Source organism: Apis laboriosa, unplaced genomic scaffold (assembly GCF_014066325.1).
Source record: "Apis laboriosa isolate Shangri-la unplaced genomic scaffold, ASM1406632v1 scaffold78_cov150, whole genome shotgun sequence".
Taxonomy (NCBI): domain Eukaryota; kingdom Metazoa; phylum Arthropoda; class Insecta; order Hymenoptera; family Apidae; genus Apis; species Apis laboriosa.
In genome coordinates this window covers 799,702-825,099 of record NW_025224442.1, presented here as the reverse complement: position 1 = coordinate 825,099, position 25,398 = coordinate 799,702, and the positions used below count along the sequence as shown (strand labels likewise).

Below are 25,398 nucleotides of genomic sequence, written 5' to 3'. Positions count from 1 at the left end.
TTTCACATACAAAATACGATTAGAGATAGAAGGATAGAAACAATCAGTTTTGTAATTTAATTTTAACATATTTTAATAATAAAGACAAATAATATTTTAATATATTTACAATTTTTTAATATTTTATAATATTTACAATTTTATTGAAAAAGCAATTTTTAAAAATTACACATTTTTTATTTTAAAATATTAAAATCTTAATTTGTGGATAGTTTATTATTATAGGATTTGAAACAATGTGCTTAATAATAATAATTTCAATAAGCAAAAAAACAAATATTAAAAATAAATTAAATTTTGTACAAACAAAACTTTAATTCTTATGAAAATTGTAAAGAAATGAAGAAAATTTTAAAAGCAATAATAATTTTTATTCTGTTATATTCTGAAATAAAGATAATAAAATAGAGGTTTTGAATAGAAATAAAAAAGGAATAGGATTTTGAAATTTGAAATAATATTTTGTTTATATTCTGAAATTCGCTATATTCTAAAAATTCGAAATAAAAAGAATATCATCTAGAAAAATGTAATTGTTCAAATGATATGTTTCTTAGATGTTTTGAGGTTAGGATAGCAATTTGTAATTTCCCAGTTTCGAAAGATTCTCTGTAAGTTTCTTCGTTCTTGCTGTGCAGAAACAACGACAATGGAAAGTTACCGAAGCGCAAGCGCTCGCTCGGCACTTTCCACCAGTACACTTGACTGACTATACAGCTATACGGTATATCGGTAGTAGTAATGCTGACATTGGTAGTGAGCCGTTCGCTATGGTACTCATGGACTGGCAGCGAAGCGAGATCTCCCGACGATATAGACTATACACGAATACACCAGTATCGTTGACTAACACTTACTTGCGAATGATTACACAGCAACACACTATCGCATAGCATAGCATGGATGTACGACGGTGTAAGGGTATATTAGATTACAAAGAACGTCCGTTCTCTTACGTCTATGTACATATATGCACACGTATAGCAGAAACAAACCCTTATACGCGATATATATATATATATAACAAAAAAAGTTTTGAAGAAAAAAACATAATTTTCTTGCTTATAATTTTGTACAACAATCGCGGACAGTAGCAAGAAAAAAATAAAGAAATGCAAAATTAACAGATTGTGAGGACAACAGTTATTTCACTAATTCAAAAATTTAAATAGTAAATTTTACAAATTTTGCTTGATATGAAAAAGATTAAAAATTATTATTATAATAATATATTATTGTAAAAAAAATACCAATCCTATGATATAGTTTTTTTAATTAAATTTCAAGTTGCCGTCGATTCGCGAAACGATTATTTAAGCTCGTAAGCACGGAAGTACAGCGCATGTCGTCGCATTTACAAAATTGTGAAATCGCTCGTTTCGCAACAGCTCCGGCATCCGTCTCGTGATTTTCCTCCACAAGCATAAAAAAACACGTTTATCCCCCTCTACACTTTACAATCGTCCAATCATCGTCCTTTCAGGAGTTCAAAGCATGTAGACTTTTTCAAAATGTTCGTATCCCACAAGGGTTGCAAGAGTCTTCTTACCGCATATGCCCTTTTGTGCGTATTCGAGCCACTTCTGGCGCATGTATATCCGTAGCCGTGACGCGTTGCACACAAACTCCGCCCTGTGTACACATGCCGTCAACCCACACCATTTAATCTTGCTCAGTATAGAGTATGACGGTGTGATCACGTAAAGCGCGCACACGATGGTATCGAAGTTGTGTTAGAGCACACAGTGTGTGCCAGCCGTGGTACGGCACCACTGGCGCGCCTCTACCCCGGCTTTAGCATCGATTTCCAGTCGGACGACCCAGCGCGATCGAGCGAACGGTGCGCGCCTTCACGAGGAGGTATCGAGCGCGTCCGCTGCTCGTGAGAGTCTACGAAGAGGGGTCGCGCGAGAAATAATACAGTTTGTCGTCAAAACGAATTTCACAACGATGAAATATTATATATGATAAAATGCATTTCACATTACTTCTATTTCTTCGTTTTACGTATTAGGAAAAATAGATCAGAAATAAAAGAGAAATAGAGATATATAGAAGGCTAGGAGAGAGAAAGAGAGAGAGGGGAAATGAGTGGGAGCGGATCTATGTAGAGGGGAGATAGGGTCGGGCGCTTTAGTGGTGGTGCAGAGTCCCGAGAGGTAAGAGGAAAAGGGGACGAGCAGAAGGCAGCGAAGGCGCTGCCCTCAGTCGGTCGGCCGTTTCACTACAGTCAGTATACAGTGAGAGCAAACGATTGGCTATACGTGGTCTTTGCTTAAGCGCGCACTACACTCCGTGTGTTCCCGTTTTTCGAGTGAAGGCTTCGAGCTTCGTTCTGCCCGCTCTTTCGCTCGCTCGGTCGGTCGGTCGTGAGTATGCGCGCGCGCACTCACACGCGCTCAACCAAATAGGCAGACAGAGAGACACAGTGTGAGGAGTCGTGCAGAGACAGGCGCGCGTACATAGCCATCGAACGTGGTGATTCGTACGGAGGTGGACGTGTGATAGAGTTAAACCGAGGCCATTTCTCGCGAAGGAAAAAGACAGCGGCCGTTCATCGCTGTCCTTGTTGTCTTCATCATCATCACCGTCATCTTTGTCGTCGATGAGATCGTCAACGGGATTTTGTCGACGCTTCAGCGTGAAATTTTTCTGCTTGACTCGAAGGTATATAAACAATTATATGAGAACCGTCCATACAACAAGTCCTGGCAAACACGAGAATCAAAAACAATCGTGAGTAAATAGAGCGAAAAGGGGGTACGTACCCTTACGGAACTCGCGTGTATAGTCGCGCGGACGATTGAAGTACGCTAGAAGCCGTGTGTATTCCGAGAGTTCTACTATAGATGTGTGAGTACGAAGAGTACTAAGAGGTGGGGGAGACAGTCTATACTTCGCGGACATCCGGCGGGGAAACCGCATGTATTCGTACGAAGCTCTCTGAGAGAGCGAGGGAAAAAAAAGAAGAAGGATCTGGCGCCGAGGGAAACCCGGGTGTTCTCAAGTGCTCGACAGAGACTTGAGAGGAGAAAGGAGGTTCTTTGCGTTCCGATTGCCGCGTATCTTTCACGTTCCCTTTATTGTCGTATTTAAAAGAATAAAATTGTAATATTACTTTTATAGAAGTTGATCCTATTATTTATCGTTATCCCGTATCGTTGATCCTCGTGCATGCGTGCCCGCACGCAACGGTTGAAATTTTCTGTACAAATAATAAGGGTGGTGGAAAAGAGGTGGAAGGACGTGACGGAGAAAGAGAGAGAGGTATTAAGGGGAAAAGAGAGAAATCAGAAACACGCCGAGCAGTGCTGCTCCCTATTGGCGACGTCGAGTCGCGCTCCCCACCCGGGACAGTCGAACGAGGTCCGAAGGCGAGTTCTCGGCGTGCAGCTACGGTGATTTTCCCTTACGAGAGTGTACGCACGAGACCTCGTAGCTCTGCAACACATCACGTTCCGTGTAAACATCTCTGTACGTATAATACATCGTGACTAGTATCAAGCTAGAATATCATCCTGGAAACGTGAAGAAATATATTTCAAGGAAATCGAAAAACAGCCAGAAGGAGAAAGAGATAGAAAGAGACTGGTAGTGAAGTCCGCTTTATACGCGTGCTATCGTCGATATTTTCTTTCTCACCGATCAACTGTGTGTGCGCCGATCGTGAACGCGTCCCACGCGTGTGTCGCGTATCACCGCCGCCGGTGAAACCGAGAGAATTCGAACGAGTCAGAGGGTAAAATAGGATTTCTCGCGTGGTCGGTCCTCTCCCGTGGCACGCGCGGAGAGGGGTGCACGGAGAAGTGAGAGAGGGAGAAGGAAAGAAAGTGAGACATCGCTGGACGAAGATAGAAGAGGAAAGAGAAAGAGAAAGAGGATAGAGACTCTTGAGGGGGAGCGACAAAGACGTGTATAGTGCACATAGGCGTTAGTGCTGCGCCCCAACGGCCGTTCGTCGAAGCTCAGTTATCACAATGGCTTCCGTGAAAGACACAGCAACTTTCTTCGCGGAGGGCACAGCGAGTCAGTTCGAACACGTCCTGAAGCTTTATCCGCAAGCCCTCAGACTCAAGGCTGATCATAAGACGAAAAAACCCGAGGAGCTGATCAAGTTGGATAACTGGTAAGTTCCCTATGATGTCCGATATTTCGTCGACATATTACGCCCGATACACGGGCCCTCCTTTTCAACGAGGGGCTTCCACCACGGGCACACACGGGACAATGAACCCGTGGCGCGCCAGTTGCTACCACATACCGCATGTTGTGTGTGTACCCGTATGGCCCCCTCATGAGACTAGCTACAATTCCAGATAGTATATTTACTCTCTCCTATTGGCATGATCGACGACGATCGCGAAGAGCGGCGGCTTCAAAAGATGTGACCAATAGTTATCTTATTTTTATAGTATTCATAGAAAGGATTCGTTTTGTCACGTGGTGATTTGAATCAATTACATTTTTTTTTATCAGTTACATTCATACACAATATAAAAAGTTTAACCGTTTTAATTATAGTTAAAAAATTTAATATTGATTATTTAATCTTTTACGATATTGATCAAGGAATTTTTGTGGGAATTTTATGCCATCTCATCGAAGTTTCAACGTTGCCATTACGATTGTGCATTAATATTGTTCTTAGTGTTGTTTGTATAATAATATTTAATAAAAAAACTAGTGGAAAAATCTGATAATATATGATAAAATATAATATAGATATTTTTCTATATTTTTATTAATATTAAATGGATTTTCTAGCGACCGTCGCACTGGCAACGATGCCAGTGAAAGAGGCGACTCGCCGGCGTCGCTTTCACGGCGTCACACAACTACCTTGACTCGAACATGATTAACAAACCTTTCTCCACTCTTGTTTTCGCAATTCCTTTTTTTTTAACGGCTAGTTGATGCACATTGTTTTTTTTTTCTAAATAAAGTTATTAAAAGTTTCAAATATCTAAAAATTCACGATACTTCTATTTATGTAATGTCTATATTACTATTATTACAAATTACATTAAAATATAAATAGTATTTATTAACAAAACAGTTTTTGTTGCTTTTTTTATGGCAAGTAAGATTGAAAGCGAAAGCATCATAATCAATGATCGTATATTCACTTCGACTTGTATTGTTAGGTCGTATTTGATAGATATATTATAAATATATTATTTTGAAACAAAAAACTTTTTTTTTTTTTAACATAATTGAGTACTATAAATTATAGAGGAAGCAAAGTTGTGTTACTATTGCCAACGATTTGTTTTATTTTATTCATTCGCGTCCTGATTTCATATAAACTGAGGTTATACATATATATATATACAAACATAAAGGTTAATTGTGCACAACAAATATATTCTAATTTGTTATCATATTTAACGAAGATAATTCAAGGTTAAAGTTATGTGATTCAAAAAATATTCAAAAGATGCGGTAAAAAACGATAATAGTATATTTTTTGTTTCTTATTATTTTAAAATCATCATTCGTTTAGAAAATTTTGTTACAGATATGTGTATCTTTCAGATCTATATTTATGCCGTGTTTATAAACATATATACTTTTCTATTATAGTTTAACGTCTCTTGAACTTTAAAGTTAATTTTAAAATTTCAAGAATTGTGTAAAGATCAATTTTTGAGAATTAATTTTCTTGATTAATTTAAATTTAAAAAATTTAAGTATTAAAATTTTCGATCGTTTCCAAACTAAACTTTTCGAACATTTTATTTATTATAAAAAATTACCGATTCGACTTACAAAGCAACAATCCCTTAAGAATCAATTCCCTCTCATTATACAAATTACCAAAAACAAAACTGGATAAAGCCCGTTTATCAAGACTGATGCGCGGAATTTAGAGCGTGGAGACGATAAAAACGAGGATTTATCAAGAAGAATCCGATTTGCCTGGTTCTCCATCGGTTGAACTATAGACGATGCCGTTAGATTCGCCAAAATTCGGTGCGAATGCTTGAATCGGGACAGTTCCCGTTGACGAGCGTTCGCGACGAGTTTTCACGGCACGAGCTTCAATTCCACTGGCGTCACGTCTGGCTTAATTAATTGAAGGCAGGTTCGAGACTCGTTAAATTCCACGTTACGGCTTTTTAGTCTTTCCTACGAGACTACGACCGGAATCGGGTAATAATAATGGAATCTTTGCCATCCACGATCACCGCGTTCCGCCGTTTAATTATTCATTCTTCGTTCAACGATGGTCGTCTTTCTATTCCCACTTTCCTTTGTTTTTGTTAATTCTGCATAGATCAAACTCTTATCCTCTATATTCCGTATTTCCTTTGCCACTAATCGTTGAATCGTTTTATGATGACTTCGATTACCATGAATCAGGTTTTTCCTATCTTTTAAAAGTCTCTTTTATAATATGCAGAATGTTTTTTTTCATTTCAAAATTCGACATTATAATTATTGATAAAATATTATAATCATTGAAAGTAATAACGGTACTGAAAATCTTTTGAATCTGATGAAAATATTTATAAAGATTATTGAAGATTATTAACTGAAAAAAATAGCTAAAATTTTCTTCTAGATATGTAAATATTTCGCAGTCTTTGTGAAGTTTTGTGAAATTACCAATCTAATAATTTCAGATCTATCTTAAAAAATATATTTGTGTCAATTAAATATTACGACATAATATTATCACGATAATATTTAATTGTCAGATTCAGAGAATCGCATATTCGTTTCAAAAAAGTGAGACAAAAAATCTATTGAGATTTTAAGTTCCAATCCAATTGATGGATATGGATAGTTATTGATGAATGATTATACTGAATCGTTTATTAATATTATTATTTCATCATTGATATACATAAAAATATATTTTACATTTTTTTTTAAAGAAATTTTTATTTTTATTAATAATCTATCGGAAATGACGACAGATTTGGTAACGGAGATATTAGTTGCAAGCTAGTTCTTTCTTCCGGTTGGAGAGGGGAGTACCGTTGTTTTCATTCCTGGTAAAGTTGTTTACGTCAAGGCTACTTTTCTACGGCATCCATCGATGCCTCGTCATCGTTACGCAGTGTCTCAGACTTCTTTGAATCATGTCGAGAAGTTAGAAGGTGAATATAAAGAATTCTGTGTCAGTGAGAAATTATCGTGGAAGTTGGGATATTTGGAAAAAAGTGCAACGTGGTTACTTATCGAATGCTGAGGAATTGAAATTTTCAATGGAATTTTGATATAGAGCGGATTTCACATTTTTAACATTCAGATATTTTTTTTAATAATCGAATACTTACTTTTTAAGTTTATTTAATATTTACTTTCAAATATATTCAAATAATGTTTGATGCAATAACAAATAAAGTTTATTGAAATATTTTTCTGAATAATACTTAAACTTTATCTAAATAATACTTTATACTTAATTATATCTATCTCTATAATTCACTGATTCCATTTTATTTATTATTCTTATGAACTCAATAATGCCGCATATAAGTGTAACAGTTGATCAACAAATTTTTCAAACGGTCTCTCTTGTGTTTCGTCGATTATTTCTCTTTCCATCGTTTGTTTTTCTAACACACAGTGAGGAACAGTTGCGTAACACCACGTGTGCTTCGTGGCAAATAACCCCGAACGATGCATGTCGAAGACAGTTGTATCTTTAAAAGTCGGCTTTCTCTTCATTGATACTCTTTTCTTTTATACCGACCGAGCTTCGTATAAAAGTACACCGCAAGTAGCTTCTTAAGAGGATAAACTTACAAGGATTGCGGACACGCTTTGCCTTTGTGACTAGCAAACTGAATACCAACCGCATATCTGTCAGTGCTCTTGGATTTTTCCTGGTATTTCAGATAAAGATACTATAACAACAATTCTTTTAAAAATATTCAATAATGAATGAATGAATATATAATGTATGAATGTGAAAATTTTCAGAAATAAATAATTTTCTATATATCCATAATTGATATCCATAATTCATTGATTATAATAGATTGACTTTTATTAAAGATGACTATAGACATATAATATTATCACTTTTATTAAATACTTATATATTAAGGGTAAACATTCAACATTTAACTGACTAAAAATAAGTATAGTCACTCAATAAACATTCTGTGCATATCAAAGGCGATTATAGTCGCTCAGCATTGAATTTTTGATATATATTAAAGAATTATGTGTAAAAAGATTTGTTGTCAGCCAACATGAAGGATTCATTATGTTCATAGTGAACTTATATTAAACTAATTTCTTCAATTTGCACGTTTATAGGGAAATATAGAATTGAGATATAAACATATCTCATATCTTGGAATATAAACATTGGTCTCATATAATGGGCAAATTTGTGACAATGAAAAGATTAAATTATATTTTATCTTCTATATAATAATAGAAAATAATAGAAAATAGTATTAATAGTATTTATCGTATAAAATATCGAATAAGAAATACAAAATAAAATGAAATATATAATCAAAAACTCTTTCAGTTATCTATAAATTATTGATATCTATTGAGAATCAAAATATGTAATACTTGAGTTTTGAATTAATTATAATCAATGATAATTGAGTAATTGAGATAATAAAATATCTAAAGCAAAAGTTTTTATAAACAAAAATATGAGTTTGTTTATTTTGTTCAATACGAAAGTTTTATTTTGAATAAATATATTATTCTGACTTATCATTTTATAAAAAAAATGATTTAATTAATTTTTGTTTTCATCATTTAAATTTTATTCTTCACCATTTAAATTCTTTGATTTTTTTTAAATCAAAATTAAAAGAAAATGGAAAAAATACGAGAAACATAATACAAACATAAATTACATAAATATTTAAATATCAAATAAAATAATAAATATTAAAATAATTTATCTTTGAAATATATTATTACTTCGATAAAATTATTTAAAATAAAGTAACAACGAATAAAAATCAAATAAAATACAAATTTTATACAAAATACAAATTTTATTTAAAATAAACAATTGTCCGAATGAGATTTCTTTATTTCAATAACCCTGGTGAAAAACAGCGTTCGCAAGCCGGTGAGACCGCAAGTTTTTGCCACGGTCAAATTACGTTTTTCCGGTTTGCAGTTTAAAGAAACCCGAGGGCAACAGGATACTCAGGTGGAGAACGAAGGAGGAGAAATTCTCCTTCGAAGTTGATCGAGAAAACATATGCAAAACGATCGTGACTATAATCCTCGTATATTTTCTTATATCATTGGATTTTCCCGTTAAGTGATATACACACTCGGCGTCAGTTCGTAGAAACACTTTTCGCTGATTCACCAATTCGTTAAAGCGATGAAAATATTCGGGTCAAACGGCTCGCGATCGAATGTCGACTGTACCGTCCATTTGGTCATCGTTTTGCTTGATTTTATATCTTCGATCTCGATAAATCGACTGCCGTGTCTTTCATCGTCTTCAATAGCGTTTCTACGGATTTGTTGATTTCGTCAACCGTGAAACGTGTGGGAACAGACGAGTTTCGACAATTTGGACACCTCGTTCCGTCGTGAACTTAAAGCCATCTCGCCGGTTCTCAAACTCGTTCTCGAGCTATGTTTCTTATTTTATTCGTGGTTTTGGAAATGTTATATCTTATAGAAGTTTTATAAGTCGATAAGGAATCTCGACAGAATTATGGCACAATTGAAAATTGGTCATGGAAGAGACTAAATTACTGATTTTTTTACCTTTTTTTAATAATATAAAATTCTTTTTTTATTATAATAAAAATATTTTGGTGATTAAAAAAATTGTTTTTTTAAATCTATTTCCTATGTTTTTTATATCCAGCTTTCAATTGTAGATTATGGAAATTTAATTACAAAGACTTAACGTTTTTAAAAAATCCTGACATTTTATTACTTTTCAGGATATTATTCACAAAATTATAAATATGTGTTAATATCTAATTTCATAATCATTTATGCATAATAAATAAGATTGAAGAAACAAAAAACGTTAAACGACGAAAATAAAAAAAATGCCACTTTTTTAAAAAATACTAAAAATCACAATGAAAAAATTAAATCCTTTTTATCTTCAGAATGGTCAACGATATTAAATTTATATTCTTTTTAATATTCTAAAAGTATAAAAATAAATCTTAAATAATCTTGAAATTAAAAATTTTTCTTAAAATATAAATTCCATAGACACTATATAATCCATACTATGACCAGTGAGGAGAACGATTCGTGGCGGTGCCCATTGGGTAACGAAGTGTGTTTCAAAACACGGTGAAAATGGCCCGTGTAGAAAGAATGGTCCCGTCTGGTTTATGGACTGGTTCCCTTGGAATTCGCGAAATATTCGCGGATTACAGGTGTGCGTGGAGAAGGTTTAAGGAGAATAAAAGAAGAAGGCGGAGGATCGTCGTAAAAGCAAAGGTAGAAAAATAAGGCTTGTAGAGTTCTCGCGAGGCACAATCCTCCTCCTCGCCAGTTTTAAAGCACACGGCGATTGTGTCAAGGTTGTTTTAGCGGGGAGACCCAGCACTGCGTTGCGTGGCGCGCGAGAGCCTCTCAAAATGGTTGCGCGAGCCTCTGTCCTGAAAAGGTTTCGAGCTGTGGCTCAAAAGAACCGTGTACACCAAAAGAAATAAACCGTTACGCCACTCGGCCAATTGTTTCATTTTTTTCTTTCTTTTTCTTTCTTTTTTTTTATTTTTTTATTTTTTCGACTTTCTATTAATAATCAACGTTTAATACAACAACGATTCCTTTGGAGTTTCATTCTGATTGTAATAGAGAGAGAAAGAGAGAGAGAGAGAGAAAAAATCGATGAAAGATTTTGGAAACTTTATGAGTTTTATTATGATTACAAGAGAATAAAACTTGTAAATTGATCGGAAATTCTTGGAATTTATGTAACAGGTACAGCGAAACGTTGAAAAATATAAAAAATCTATTTGTGTTATTTGCTTTTTGATAATCAATCGTTGAATAATGTTACAGATAGGGATGTTTTAATCCGGATCACTTGATCCTTAGTGATCCTTTGCGAGATTTGTTTTCCTTTTGTTGGAGATTGTTAGAGATAAAAAAGAATGGATTTTTTATGAAAAATATGAAGATATAAAAATATATAAAAAGCGATAAAAAAAAATATACAATCTAATTCGATACAATCAAGTGAGTGATAGTAAGTAATAATTATTACAAATAAATCGTTTTGTAAATCATTTGAAATTACTATGGTGAGTAAAGAATATATATATATATTTTTTTACATTATTTTATACCTCACGAGCTTGTAAGGTTTTTTGCAATTCTCTCGAATGTATTAATAAATCGGTTCAAAGTAATTAATGAAAAAAAAGAACTTGAAATTAATGAATACTTGTTTTGCGTTTTTTCTTTTTTTAATTAAATATATTCATTTGTGGAAAGATATGTGAGATTTTGCCCCACGATCTCAAACATCCATGTTTAATATTAATTCAACGATTGACGAGAATCAAGTGGCTGTAACTCATTTTTAGGGCTTCTTTGCCTATACCTATTTGATCGAAGCCAGAAGAGAACCAATCCAATATCCTCTTTCTTTTTTTTTTTTTTCTCTCCGAGAAAATCGTATAAACCTTTTATTTTTACCAACTTTTTTGTTTATTTATTTATTTATTTAGTATAAACACAGTAAGAAATAATAACACTAATGAGAGTAAAATAATAATTGAATATAAAAAAAAATAATATATCAATGGAAGATAAATAAATTTAATTATTTAATAATATTATGAATATAAAATTAAATAATAGAAAAAAAATATGAAAAATATTTTACACAAGTTTTTTCATTTATATTTATTTTTTTACTCCTTTGAATCCAAACTTCTTTTAACATATCTGTTCAAATATATAAAGAATATTTTAGTCACAAATGAAACTTATAATTTTTCATTTTTCTGAATTATCATTTGATTATCGAATAAAATTTATTTTTCCTGAAAAAAGATTTTTTTTATTTTTATCTTCGTTTTATTGCTAAAAGAAAATAGCAAAAATAAAAAAAAAAGAAACTATAAAACGTTAAATTCTAATTTGAGAAATTACTTTTGGCTGCGAGACAAACTAAATCTACTGTTTCCTTGGACGATAATACGGTTCATTATCGTCCAAGTTTCACCGCAAACCAAAAATCCTAATCTTTCCACTATTCCATCGTTCTTCCTTTATATAATAAATACTAGTAATATATTACAAATAACGTACAAATAAAAACTGAAAAACTTTAATAATAGATTTTATTTGATTAAAAATTAAAATTCTTTTTTTAAAGTTGAATCTAAAAATAATGGATTTATTAAATATTTGAAAGTATCGAATATCGAAAGATCGATTAATCCTCCATAATATGCTCGAATGCATTGAAGAAAAGATTTCATTTATGAATGTCTGAGTTATTATCGAAGAAATCTTTTAAAAATTAACTTAAATTAATAATAAATTAATAAATTATTTATTGGACAATTAAATAGAAATTTTAATAAACGTGAAAAAAGAATTCGAAGCAAATAAAATGAATTTAGATAAAAATATAGAGTTATTAATTTGTTTAATTTGTTATTTCAATTTCTCCCTTACTCATTCTAATTTTATTAATTTCGAATAAATAAAAATTCAACTTATTCAACAAATAATAATTAATTCTCCCAATATACGAAACAATTATAATTTATTCTTCTTGTCCATTATTCAAAATAATATATATTCAATCTCTTAATTCCAATAATTCAATTCAATACCAAAAAAAAAGTATTTCTTCCAATTTATAATATTACATTTCGATATATATACTATAATCGATTTACATCCGTTAAATAAACAAATAAACAAATATGTACGAATCAAACAGACCGCAAAATTTATCCAAATAATGTCACGCACGATTACGTGTAAATCGATCCCTAACCATTTCGATCAACGGTGTATCACGCTAATTATCAAATCCATCCAAGGTTTCCACGTGCTCTGTTTGAAAAAAAAACCAATCATAATAACGAATCCAGTAGCCAGTAATTCAAAGAAACACACGTTCAAGTTGTCGCATTATATGAATGAAATACAAACTATCCGTAACTAAGTTTAGCCGTTCAGCCAAACAGCTGATCTCAGCCGACCTCCGAAAGTACCCTACAATAAAACCACGCGAGAGAGTGCTGCCACCCCCTCTCTCTCTCTCTCTCTGTTCCACTCGTTGCACGGCCGTGTTCACGGATGCAGCCTCCGAAGAACAGAGAACTTGTCCCGGTGTCGATGACCCGAATAATGGGGACGAAGAAAGAGTTGGTGGGAAAAAGAGGAAACGTTACCTGAACCGGGACGTTTGCCGCTAAACGAAACCAGATTCTTAAAAAAAAAAAAAAAAAAAAAAAAGAAAAAAAAAAGGGAAAAAGTAAGAGAAAATAAAAGAGAGAGGGGAGAGAAGTTATTTTCAGTTTGCAATTACAGTTTCATAAAGAATTCTTGATGATTCAGTGATTTTGAATGTGTTTATTCGTTTAAGTGTAATATATATTGATTTCTTGATAAACGAAGGAATGTAATTTGAACATGGGTATTTTTTTTTAACGAGTAACGTAGTGAATTTTATATAGAATTATAAAGAATTTCGTTATTTTGAATAATTTTTTGTATGATTATTGTTACAATATAATATAAATAATATAAATAAGTGTCAATTGATTGGATCAATATTTTAAATATTTTGGAATATATTGAAGTATATTGATAATATTTTTGAATTAAAATTTTGGCTTTTGAACAAAAATTGATATTAAACGCTCTGAAAGATTACCAATATTTTATGTTTCAATTATTTAATATGAAGGGTTTTTAATGTTTTTAATTAAAACCTCAGTTTTAGCGGACATCGATTTGCATGGTCGGTGAATACGTTAGCCGATTATTAAATTAAAATTGTCAAGAATGAAAATGAAGGTCGTAGATTGTTGTGATTGAGGATTTGAAATGTTAGAGGTATATTATGTTTCGATTCAAAATATGCAAAAGGGATATAAAAGTCTTCTTTGTTTCGTAAAATATTTTCCTCGCGCACAATAACTCGTATTAATTCATCGAATATCATAATCTTCATTTAAATTTCATCACACACGATGAAATTTATGAATGAGAAAAATATCCTCTAAATATTTATATTTAATATTTAATAAACGTGTTTCATTAAGGGGAAATACACGATTTATTGTTAATTATACGAATATAATGTTAATTACACGATGGGAATGAAAATTAAAGAAAGTTAAATTGCATCGTTTACGCCATTAAAAGAAAAATTAGAAACTTTTATGATGGGAAATACGAAAAGTACAGGGATGTAAAATAGAGGAAGAAGTTTGACAGAATATCGGGAAATCCAATGCGGAGAACGCGTCCTCGATTTGGCTCGTGTTCCAACGCCAGTTGTCTGCCAGCCCACGTGAGAGTCAGTAGGTGGAAAACCGCTTCTTGCGGCCGCATTTTTAATCAGTATTCCGCGATTCCACGCTCGCGAACGTGTTATGTAATCGAGCCCCTGTAACCGTGATCTTGCATACATCCTGACGTTTTATCCACTGATCATTCCATCCACTGATCACCCGATGACGTTTTTTGTTCCCAGGTACCAGAATGAGCTTCCAAAGAAGATCAAGTCGCGCGGCAAGGACGCGCATCTCAATCACGAGGAACTGGTGCAAACGATGAAATGGAAGCAAATAGTGAGTGAATTTTTATTTAATCAATATATTCTGTGTTTGTTTGCTTGTTTGTTTGTTTTTTTTATTTTTCTTTTGATTTCTGCGATCCATCGAGATTGTATCCCGAATAATAATTAGAATTTATTATTTAATTTTGTAAAATGTAAAATTGAATATAAAATATTATTCGTATAATTTTTAATTTCTTCGATCACGTAACTTGTTAAAGATAGCACGATACGCTAAATTCATGATTACTCTTAACTAAAATGTGAATTAGATTTAAGTAACTTTCACTAAAGTCAATTGAAGTTTTAGAAGTTTCAAAGTTTTGTTTAAACGTACATTGTGCATAATGGAGCGATTTCCAACTTATCTTAATTCTATTTCTGCTTTTATACAATAAATTTTGAAATTTTGATTCGTTCTTATCGATCATAACAAAATGAGAAGAATATTATCGATAACAAAAAAAATAATATTATAATATTAAATTAAAGTTGCAATTAATACAAAGAATTAATTCTCCCTTTCTTTTCTCCTCTCCTTTTAAAATATTAAAATATCAACTTATTTTTATATTTTTCTTTTAAGTAAAGTTGACAATTTTTCTAACGTTAAATTCTTTTTTATTATTTGCAGCGTGGGAAGTTTTATCCTCAACTGTCCTATTTAGTAAAAGTGAACACACCTCGCGCTGTGATGGCGGAAACGAAAAAGGCGTTCAAAAAACTTCCAAATCTCGAACAAGCGATTACTGCCCTCTCGAATTTAAAAGGAGTAGGTACCACGATGGCGTCAGCTCTATTAGCAGCAGCATCACCAGAGAATGCACCCTTCATGGCGGACGAATGTCTGATGGCAATACCGGAAATCGAGGGCATCGATTATACCACCAAGGAGTACCTCAATTTTGTTCAGCACATTCAAAATACCGTGGAGAGGCTGAACAAACAAAGTAAGTGTTTCTGTTAATATGTTTACTCAGTCACTGTCAACCGATCATTAAACAGAATTATCTTATGGGTTTACAACTACAACTTTTGTTTTGCAATTTATTATTTTACCATGCTTATAAGAAGTCATGCTTGTAAATTGTATTACAAATTTTTTTATGAATCTTATAAACATAATTATAACTCTTACGTGAAAGAGAAAAAAAGAAGGAGATACATTATTCAAATGTAAATTATCAAAGTTGAATAATTATAAAGATATTAGTTTACAAGATTTTATTATTAAAATTTATTCATTGATTCACGTGTAAAAGTTCATTCAGATTATTCGTATTGAATTAAAATCAATTTTTCATTCTAATTTGAAATATTCTTTTTTTTCTTTTCTCTCTCTCTCTCTCTCTCTATATATATATATATATATATATAGTAAAGGCATATTTAAGTAAAATTTATTTCAACAAATTAAAATAATTTGAAATAAAATTAGAAAATATATTTGTTTTGAAATATCTTTCCAAATTTTAAATGAAATTAAGGATCTTCCAACTGTAAGCTTGACTTGAATTGTTTATCTCGATGAATTTAAATAAACAGAATTTTACTGCATTCGAATTCAAACAACTTGAGCAATCTGAATGAAGCTTAAGTATCTTCTATCTATATTCATATTGAAACACCACTATCAATTCCGTTTGCCAATTACATCAGATTATATAACTTGAAATCGAATAAAGAGATAATTCCATTGGAACTTTGAAATTCATTAATATTAAGTCATCCTTAATTAACTCTATTAGGTCATCCCATAAATAATAATTTTTCCACGAGTTAAATGATATCTGTTTTATTATAAAAGAGCACTGTATTTCAGAATTTCATAAAGCATCAACAAATTAATTAGTTAAATTAAAATAAGAAGATTAAACTTAAAAATATTGTTATTATTATTGTTATTGTTTACATCATGAAAACCTCAACGTGAATTTTCCCAACTATTAAATATATTACGAAACGATCCTTATCACAATAAAGTTTAACACGCGGTTTCGTCGCGTTTTGTTTATTCCAGCGTCGAACGGCAAAACATGGAGCCCTCACAGGGTGGAGCTCGCTCTGTGGACCCACTACGTGGCGTCTGAGCTGAAGCCAGAGCTGTTGGACGGCATTCCAGGCTCCACAGAGAACGGCAATTCCCATCCGCCCAGCAACGGCGAGGCGACAGAACCGTCGGACGACAGCAATCAGGAAGCGGCACTGAACGGTAAGGAACTAGGCAGTATTGATCCGGCGGCCATCGACGAGAACAGCATGACCACGTCCTTCACCGAAGACTCGATGGATAAACCAGCTACGCCGATTACAGCGGCCGTCGCCAGCGAAGATACAAACGATTCACTCGCCACGAACGACAACGACGACAGCAACAACACTCCCCGACCGACAGACAGCGAGGACACCGAAGACTCGCAGGACGTCCAGGAGCCGCCCACTAAGAAGAGTAAGAAGTGACCCACCGCCAGCCAGGGAGCCACGAATACAAGCAACAACGTCAGCACCCTCGTGTCGGCCGCCAATCTAACGCTGATCGCAGCGAGGCGCTTCTAAAAACCGCCAGGGTCACCGATCAGGGTCGCGGATAGTAGACCTGTAGCCTACCATCGCACCATCACGATCGTTTTTTGATGATTCTCCTTCGCTCCTGCTCTCTCTCTCTCTCTCTTTCTCTCTCTGTCTCTTTGTCTCTCTCTCTGTCTCTCTCTTCCTTTCCTTCCCTCTTCCTACTCTATCTCCATTCTCTTTCTCTATTTTTTTCCTATTTGTACTTGTTCCTAATTTTTCTTCTTCTATCTTTTTCCTTCCTTTTCTCCTTCCCTCCCCCCCTCTAAGTTATTTATCCGCATTAAATTTGTAAGATTCCTCTTTGTATCCCACTCCAGTCCTTTTTTGGGACCGATTTTTCTTTTTCATCATGTTTTATAATCCAGTACATCTTTCTGCTCTTATCTTGTAGACTCTCCTGCTATTGTTTGTAGAAATTTTCCTCGAGATCTCGTGTAAAATAGTGTTACTGCATATACGATGGAAAGCGGAAGTTGTTGTGTGTAAGCACCTTGCTGGTTTTTAGATTCATCGGGCTCAATTGGAGGCAAAAAAAGAAAGAGGTAAAAAGCTCGACCGATGTTTCGAAGATTTCCTTCCTTTGTTCTTAATTTCTCTTACTTTTTCTTCCTTTTTTTTTTTTTTTTTCTTTTTTTCTTTTTTTCTTTTTCTTCGCGTTCGTTTTACATTATTGGCCAATAATAGTGACCAAGTTTTTTTTTTTAGGTCATGAACTTGTAATTAGCATTACAAGCAACAGTTGACGTAACTTTTATACGATGTGATAATAGTAATAGTTACTTTCTTTTCTGAACGGGAGAATCGTTCACTTTTTAAGACTCCGAGGAAACTTCGAATTGGCGGAGCTTTCTCACTTTTTTCTGCGGCGTGGCGTAGTTTTTAGGGAATATAATTCTCTTTTCTTTTTTCCATACGATCGAAACGAGACGATTCCTCACGGTACTGCCTTCTGAATAAACCCGTTCCCTCCTCACTGCTTATTACGCGATAGCAAAACGACGTAGTCTTTAATTAAAACAGCAAGTCATCATTCCTTTTTACCATGATTTATACCGGCGTTTTTGAAGGCCACCGAAATACGAAGGGCGATACGAAACGATGTTGACGCGTGTTTTTAACTTTTTCTTTGTTCTTTTTGTCAGAAAAAAAAAAAANAAAAAAAAAAAAGAAAAACAGAAAAAAAAAAGAAAAAAAATTGAAAAACTGTGAGTGGGGTGTGCGTAGCGAATGAGAGAGAAATAAGAAGGGAAGAGAGAGTGGGTACAAAAAGAGGAGAGAGAGAGAGAGAAGATGAGAGAGAACGTATAAGACCGGGTGTGAGAGAGTTATCGAGTAACTGATTCCGTGACCAGCAAGAAGGAATATAATAATATTAAAAAAAAAAAAAAAAAAAAATGGCGGTACACACACTGAACACACACTGATAATATTAATATTAATAATAATTATTATTATAATTATAATACCGAATCATTACCATAATTTATATATCTTAACAAAAAAAAAAAAAAACTGCATGTCAGAGTGATGCATGGAGCAAACCAAATACCTTGTAAGTAAAAAGAAACTTTAGAAACAAATAAAGGTAACGCTTTTTTGAGTCCACCAAGAATAAAAAAAAAAAAAAAAACGAGAACGAATGTGGCAAGTGGATGGCAGCAGATCTGCACACGTGCAACATACATACATACATACACTTATTGCAAAACGTACTACACGTGCATACAAAACGCAGTGATATAGCATCCGAAACACGACAGAATGGACATATACCACACCACACATATACCACATCAAGGTTTTTATGTACAGGGATTTAACTAGTATTTTTGCATTATTAAGGATTATTAATTATTCGAGGGAAAATGAAGACGCGAAGAAACGTGAACGAGGAAGAGAAGGGGTGAATGTCGATGATGATGATGATGATGATGACGACGATGATGAGCGATTGACAAACGAAAAAAAAATATATTAATAACAAACAAAGGGCAAAAAAAGACGATGGCATGAAATAATAGAGGTATAAAAATGAAATTAAAACTGATATATATATTATATATATATATATATATATAAAAATAGATATATAGAAAGAGAAAGAGAGAGCGAGAAAAAGTGAAAATGTTCAGGAATGAGTGTACACGTTTGCAAAAGTGATAGAGTGAATGAGAGAGAGAGAGAGAAAAAAAGAGAGAAAGAGAGAGAGAAAAGCAGAAGAATAAAATAAATTACTATAGCTTGATCAAGAACGTTCATTCAAATTTTATAAATATACATATATAAATATATGCGTATATTATATAATATATATAGTGTATATGTATATATATTATATAATATATATTTATAATTTAGAACAGCGTGGCCCCCCTCAGACTACTTCAAATACTGACCCTATTAATTAAACGACAAACACGCCGTGGCATGTGTACTCGTTCGGCTGCACGAAAATAAAACAGAAAAAAAAAAAATATTGGAAAGGGGAAGGAAGATCAAAAGGGAGAAACCATCCCTTAACACGTACTATTTTGAATTTCTATTGTACTATCGATAATGATTATTATTATTATTATTATTACTACTACTACTACTACTACTACTACTACTGCTATTTCTTATTATTATTTCGAAGTGGATCAATTCCTTTGGAGAAAGGAATGCAAATAAAATACAAATTCTATATATCCGATGTGTATCCGAAGCAAATCGACGGATAAACGCGAAAGAAAATAGTAACATCGATGACGTGTGTGTGTCCATCGTTAGCAGTGACACAGGAGGAACCATTTTACACAATCGCGAGCATTATTTTACAAATTAATATCCCGGCTGGCAAAGTCATATATTATGCGTATATACGAGAGATAAAATGAGAAACAGGAGAGTCAAGGACGAAGATGGAAGAAGAGAAAAAAAAAAAAAATAGGAATGCAGCGAGTATGGATGAACCTGCCTAATGAGAAAAAAAAAAAAAACCGTAGTGAACTGTTCTATTTATTTAGCGCCTAATTTATTCCGTATCAATTCGTTTCGTTGGCAAGGAAAGAAGATATATAAATATATATATATATATATATATATGAAATATATATACATATTTCTATATATTTATATATTCGTATATATATATATATACGCGTATGTATGTAAAAGAATTCGAGAAATCTCACACGTTTTCAAACGAGGAAAGGAAAGGAAGTGTAAAGGACTACAGAAATATGTGTGAACGTATATTTTTTGTCTTTTTTTTTTCTTGCGATATAATTAGGAAGTAATTGTAGTAATTAAATCGATTATGAACATGAGATTGGTATACATATTTGTGAGCTACGATGATTGATCATAATAATAAGACGACGATTATAGTAAGACAATGATGAGGATGATAATGAGGACAGTTATGATTATTATTATTATTATAATTACGATCATTATTATATTATTACTGCTATTACTACTATTACGAATGACGACGAGTATAGTTTTTATTGTCTTATAAACGTAAACGGAATACAATGTAGCGGAGTTGTTTGTTTTTTTTTTTTTTTTTTTTTTTTTTTTTCTTTCTTTTCTATACGCCTGCTAAATTATTATTCTCGCATGTAATTATATATAGAGACATTCCATACTGATTTCTTCTTGTTCAGTGTTGTTTCTCTCTCTCTCTCTCTCTCTCTCTCTCTCTCTCTCTCTCTCTCTCTCTCTCTCTCATCTCTCTTTCTGTCTCTTTTCTCTTTATTTTCTTTTTTTATCTTTTTATCTTTTTCACCGCCAAGACAAGAATACGCGAAAATATACCGAGAGAAAATCGCGGAAGTGAAACATTCGGTCTTGATTTCCGGATGGACCGAAAATATCCATCGAAATAGAAAAGAAGCGATGATCTCGCAACGAAGTTTTCACGTCCCACGCAACAACAACCAGCTGTGTCGTTCCTTCCACGCATTTCTATTTCCCACGTATGTATCGCGCGTGTTATGTAAACTTTTTTTTTTTTCTTCTTCTTTCTCTCATTCTCACTTCTCGCGATCTATCGATTTATACACCTCTTCCTTCACACCTCGAACGGAACGTAGATTTTTTTTCTTTTTTTTTTTAAAAAGAAAAAGTTTTCAAATGACTTGCGAAACACGCGCCAATCTCAGCGTACGAACGAACGACTAAAAAGATTGGATAAAATATGACAAATCTTTCTCATCCCTCGATGGAATGATGAGAAAATGGATAGATAATCTGTTCATCGATACAAATCAGAATTTTAAAATCGATGAACAAACGAAAAAAAAAAATAAAAAATTCGCTATAGATTGCAAAATCTTCAGTCATTACTCGACTGAAGCATGATTTTTTTCTTTCTTTTTTTTCTTTTTTTTTTTTTTTTTTTTTGAATTAACGAATATGGAAGTTACAAAATCTTCTCTTTCTCTCTCCTTTGATAGAATCTAGATCATTATGGAGAACGATCCAATCTTCTCCATTGCGTGCGATTGGAACATGCGGCAGAATTTCGTTCAACGAGCGAACGAACGACGCGAGATTTGGCGAAAGTTGACCTGCCCCCAAAGATAGATATGCGTAATAATAATCGATGAAAGGAAAAATTCTGCGAAAAAAAAAAGGGATGAGATCCTTCGAAGAGGGATTCTCGAACGCCTGTCCTCTGTTGATCTCGCTTTCATCTCGGATCTTCTTCGGCCACGATTCACGAGAAAAAAAAAAAATATATATATATATATATATAATTTCGCAAAATGAAACAAAAGAACCTGGCTCCTCCATCCGTGTTCTCACGTATTCATTTCTCGAGGGGTTGAAAGGAAAAGCGAGATATTTTTCGCGAAAGACAAATACCCATTTTCGAGCAATTCGATCTTTGTACTCTGCATTCGTTGGATAAATTGAATTGGGAATATTTAATAGAACTTTTTTTTTTTTTTTTTGAATCGTATTGTCAAAATCGTTTATGCCAAATGTTAATTTTTACGTTTAGCCCAGATATGTCTATCATTCTTCCAAAAAAAGATGGTTTTTAAGATAATTTTATTTTTTGATTTCTTTACACTTCTTATAATATTCTTCTGAAAAAAAAGAATAACAATTTGTTTAAAAAAAAAAAAATAATTAAGTAGTACGTAAAAATTCATATCTTTAAGTTTAATTATTTTAAGGGGAAAAAAAGAATCGAAGATCTTTTTCCAGTTGAGTGATAAACATATTTAATTGTGAAAGGCAATTATTCGAATAATTTTCAATTATTTCAAAGACAATTTTACCTGCCTCAGTGGACCTCGAGGAATGAAGAAAATCGATGCAATAACATCGTTGTCTCGTTTTCAAAGGAATTCGTGACACGCAAATTGATATCTTTCAAACGAAAACGAAACATGGTGATCTCTGGTGATCGATCGATGTCGAAGGTCACGATATCTCTCAGGTTTCAAAAAGAAAAAAAAAAAAAAAAAAACGTTCAAAATCCGGTGATTGATCCGATCACCTTAACAAACTGCCATTTAATGTTACTAATTAAGCGATCGTAATGAACGGAGATGATGCGTGGAATATCCGAATAATCGGGTTGAAAGCGTGTAAACTTACAGACATTGCCTATAGATATGTATCTACGTACAAGATATTTGGATTTCAACAAGAAGTCTGAATGTTCGTACAGAAATTTGTGGTGAAAAAAATTTCTATAAGTAATAAACGTAAGTCGTATGAACTGCCTGTATAAGAAGATTATATTTTCTGTTTTCTACACGGAAGGCAAGAAAAAGATAATTTAATCTTTTGTCTCTCGTCCTCGAGGTCTAAGAAAATATATATAAATTATTTTTTCTTTCTTTATTAATTAAACGAACGGATTAAACGAATCGGAGGAAATTAATTAATGTACACATACGATTGTATCTTTGTATCTTTTGGAATTACATATGTTGTAAATTAAAGAAAAAAAAAAAAGTGAAAAATATGTGCCACTATTTCTATAAGGGATTAAATCTCGCTTAAATACACACAACCAATCCTAAATAATCGAACTGTCGTACGTATTTATTTAATTATCGCACGCGTTTCGTTGTTTTAATTAAATGTACTCTTTTATTTTCGCATTCCTACAGAATATTCTTCGAAATATTCTTGCCATCTTTGATATCGATTGCATATCTGTATACAATGTCTACTAACTTTTGTCTACACGCTTTAAATTTCATTTTTCGCGGATCGAGAAACGAGAATCGAAGAAGAAGAGAGAGAAAAAAAAAAAAAAAAAAAAGAAAAGAAAAGAAAAGAAAAGCACATTGATCTCCAGCGATCGTTCATTACATTCGCGATCACTACCAATTTTTGGCATCTCTTTTCGAGAGGAAAAGAAGGAGATTACTGTTTTTCCGTCAAAAGGGCCGCGCGAGATACATTTTCGAATTTCAACCCTTTCGCCACCAAAACCCCCCGACACCTCGTTGCCCGAAGAATTTCGACTACTTTGTATAGAGCGCTTCTGCGACCGATCACAACACAATTTTTTTGTTTCCTTTTAAAATTAGAGTAACGTATAATTCTTGGATTAATTGTAAAGTAACGTGATGTCATTACGAAGTACGAGGTTAAATAAATTATTTGAAAACGTTTCTTCAGTTGGTGTTTTTCGTACCACCTACGAGAAACCGGCCACGCCGTTCCATTGCACGAGAAACACGAGATCCGTTTCATATACTTGCAAATTTATTCCAACGAGTTCGAAAAGTGTACAAGATTGATAATATAGAGATATCGAATAAAAAAATTTCGTACGTTTTGTGAAAATAATTATTTTCAATAAATAACGAAATTTGAAGAAAGAAGAAGAAGAAGAAGAAGAAGAAATTTAGATTTAGACGGAGAAAATCCTGTTAAACGATCCAATTTCGCAAAGAGTTCGTATTAATTTAAATAACTCGTAATAATCGAATAGCATCTTTGCGTGAAATTCATCTCGAAGAAGCGGTTAATTAGCTTGATAAACTTGCGTGCACGCGAAAATGAACAAAAGCTCTCGTCGCAAAAAGGGGGATCGATCACTTCGATTTTCCGGTTCAATTGTGAAGGAAAAAAACATCGACTTCTCCCCTTATCCTTTCTCTTTATATAAAATAAAAAAAAAAAAAAAAAAGTCCACCATCGGTGTTTTCTCCCCGTTTACTCCGTTTAAAAACTATGTTTACTCCGTTATAAAGGTGAACGTGAGATAAAAAGAAAAATAATCTTTCTTCTTTATTTAACCGTGAATATAAACCATGCGGATATGATACTTTTCATTTCCTATTTTTCACGGTTCGTTCTCCAAACAAGGTTAGTCATTAATTTTTCATAGACAGAATAATAATTGCTTGTAAAAAATTTTTGTAAGTATTTTTGTAAAAAAATCAAATATTATATAGTTTAAACACGAAACGTCATTTATCAAGTTAATAGCAATAATAATAAATATTTACACAATTTTGTTCCATCGTTAATTATAAAAGATAATGCACGGATCATTAACGAATACATAAAACTCTTTCACGAGTTACTTTCAACGGTTATTTTTTGCAAATTTTTATTCTCAAGTACATATATATAAATCTTTTTTAAAAGACAGCATAATTATCCAATTCTCGATAATTTATTAAGATAGAAACCATCTATATTTACGAGATAACGTAAATACAACGTTAAACAAATCGATAATTCGAGTATCGAGTATCGATATGATTAACGAAATTTCGATCCAACAAATTCTCTTTATCTTAAAAAAAAGAAGGAATTTCAAGGGATTTTATTAGATTCTGGCGTTAATGGCTACGTAATACACGATACACCGGTGTAATTACACGTCCATTAACCGCTCGCCGCAACGAACGGTGCGCAAACAAACGGGTAATTGATTCGAAATTAATCGGACCTAAAAGGAGCAATTAAGTTTCTTGCCTCGGTGAGAACCGGTGGATGATCACTGAGGAGATTGGAAGCCAATGGGGTTACAATTGGGAATTTATACACGGGATAATTGTATACGGTTGATTAGAAAAGAAACGCGATCGTTATTTCGATGAAACGTTGGAAAATATACG

At 33.0% G+C, this 25,398-nt stretch overlaps 1 protein-coding gene across 1 annotated transcript; it reads left to right on the top strand.

Annotated features, from left to right (window-relative positions):
* Positions 1–418: 418 nt before the first annotated feature.
* On the top strand, positions 419–18,719 carry LOC122719411. The gene is made up of 4 exons (XM_043945179.1): positions 419–4,126; positions 14,654–14,750; positions 15,372–15,687; positions 16,758–18,719. Exons 1-4 carry the CDS (start codon positions 3,978–3,980, stop codon positions 17,195–17,197), a joined length of 1,002 nt encoding a protein of 333 aa, XP_043801114.1. The 5' UTR covers positions 419–3,977; the 3' UTR covers positions 17,198–18,719.
* The last annotated feature ends 6,679 nt before the right edge of the window (positions 18,720–25,398 follow it).

Bases quoted from the DNA above. Each gene is read 5' to 3' on its own strand.
- LOC122719411 (XM_043945179.1), top strand. From the start codon at position 3,978: ATGGCTTCCGTGAAAGACACAGCAACTTTCTTCGCGGAGGGCACAGCG. The intron at 14,751-15,371 runs GTGAGTGAATTT...TATTATTTGCAG, and splicing joins CGATGAAATGGAAGCAAATA to CGTGGGAAGTTTTATCCTCA. The intron at 15,688-16,757 runs GTAAGTGTTTCT...TGTTTATTCCAG, and splicing joins GGAGAGGCTGAACAAACAAA to CGTCGAACGGCAAAACATGG.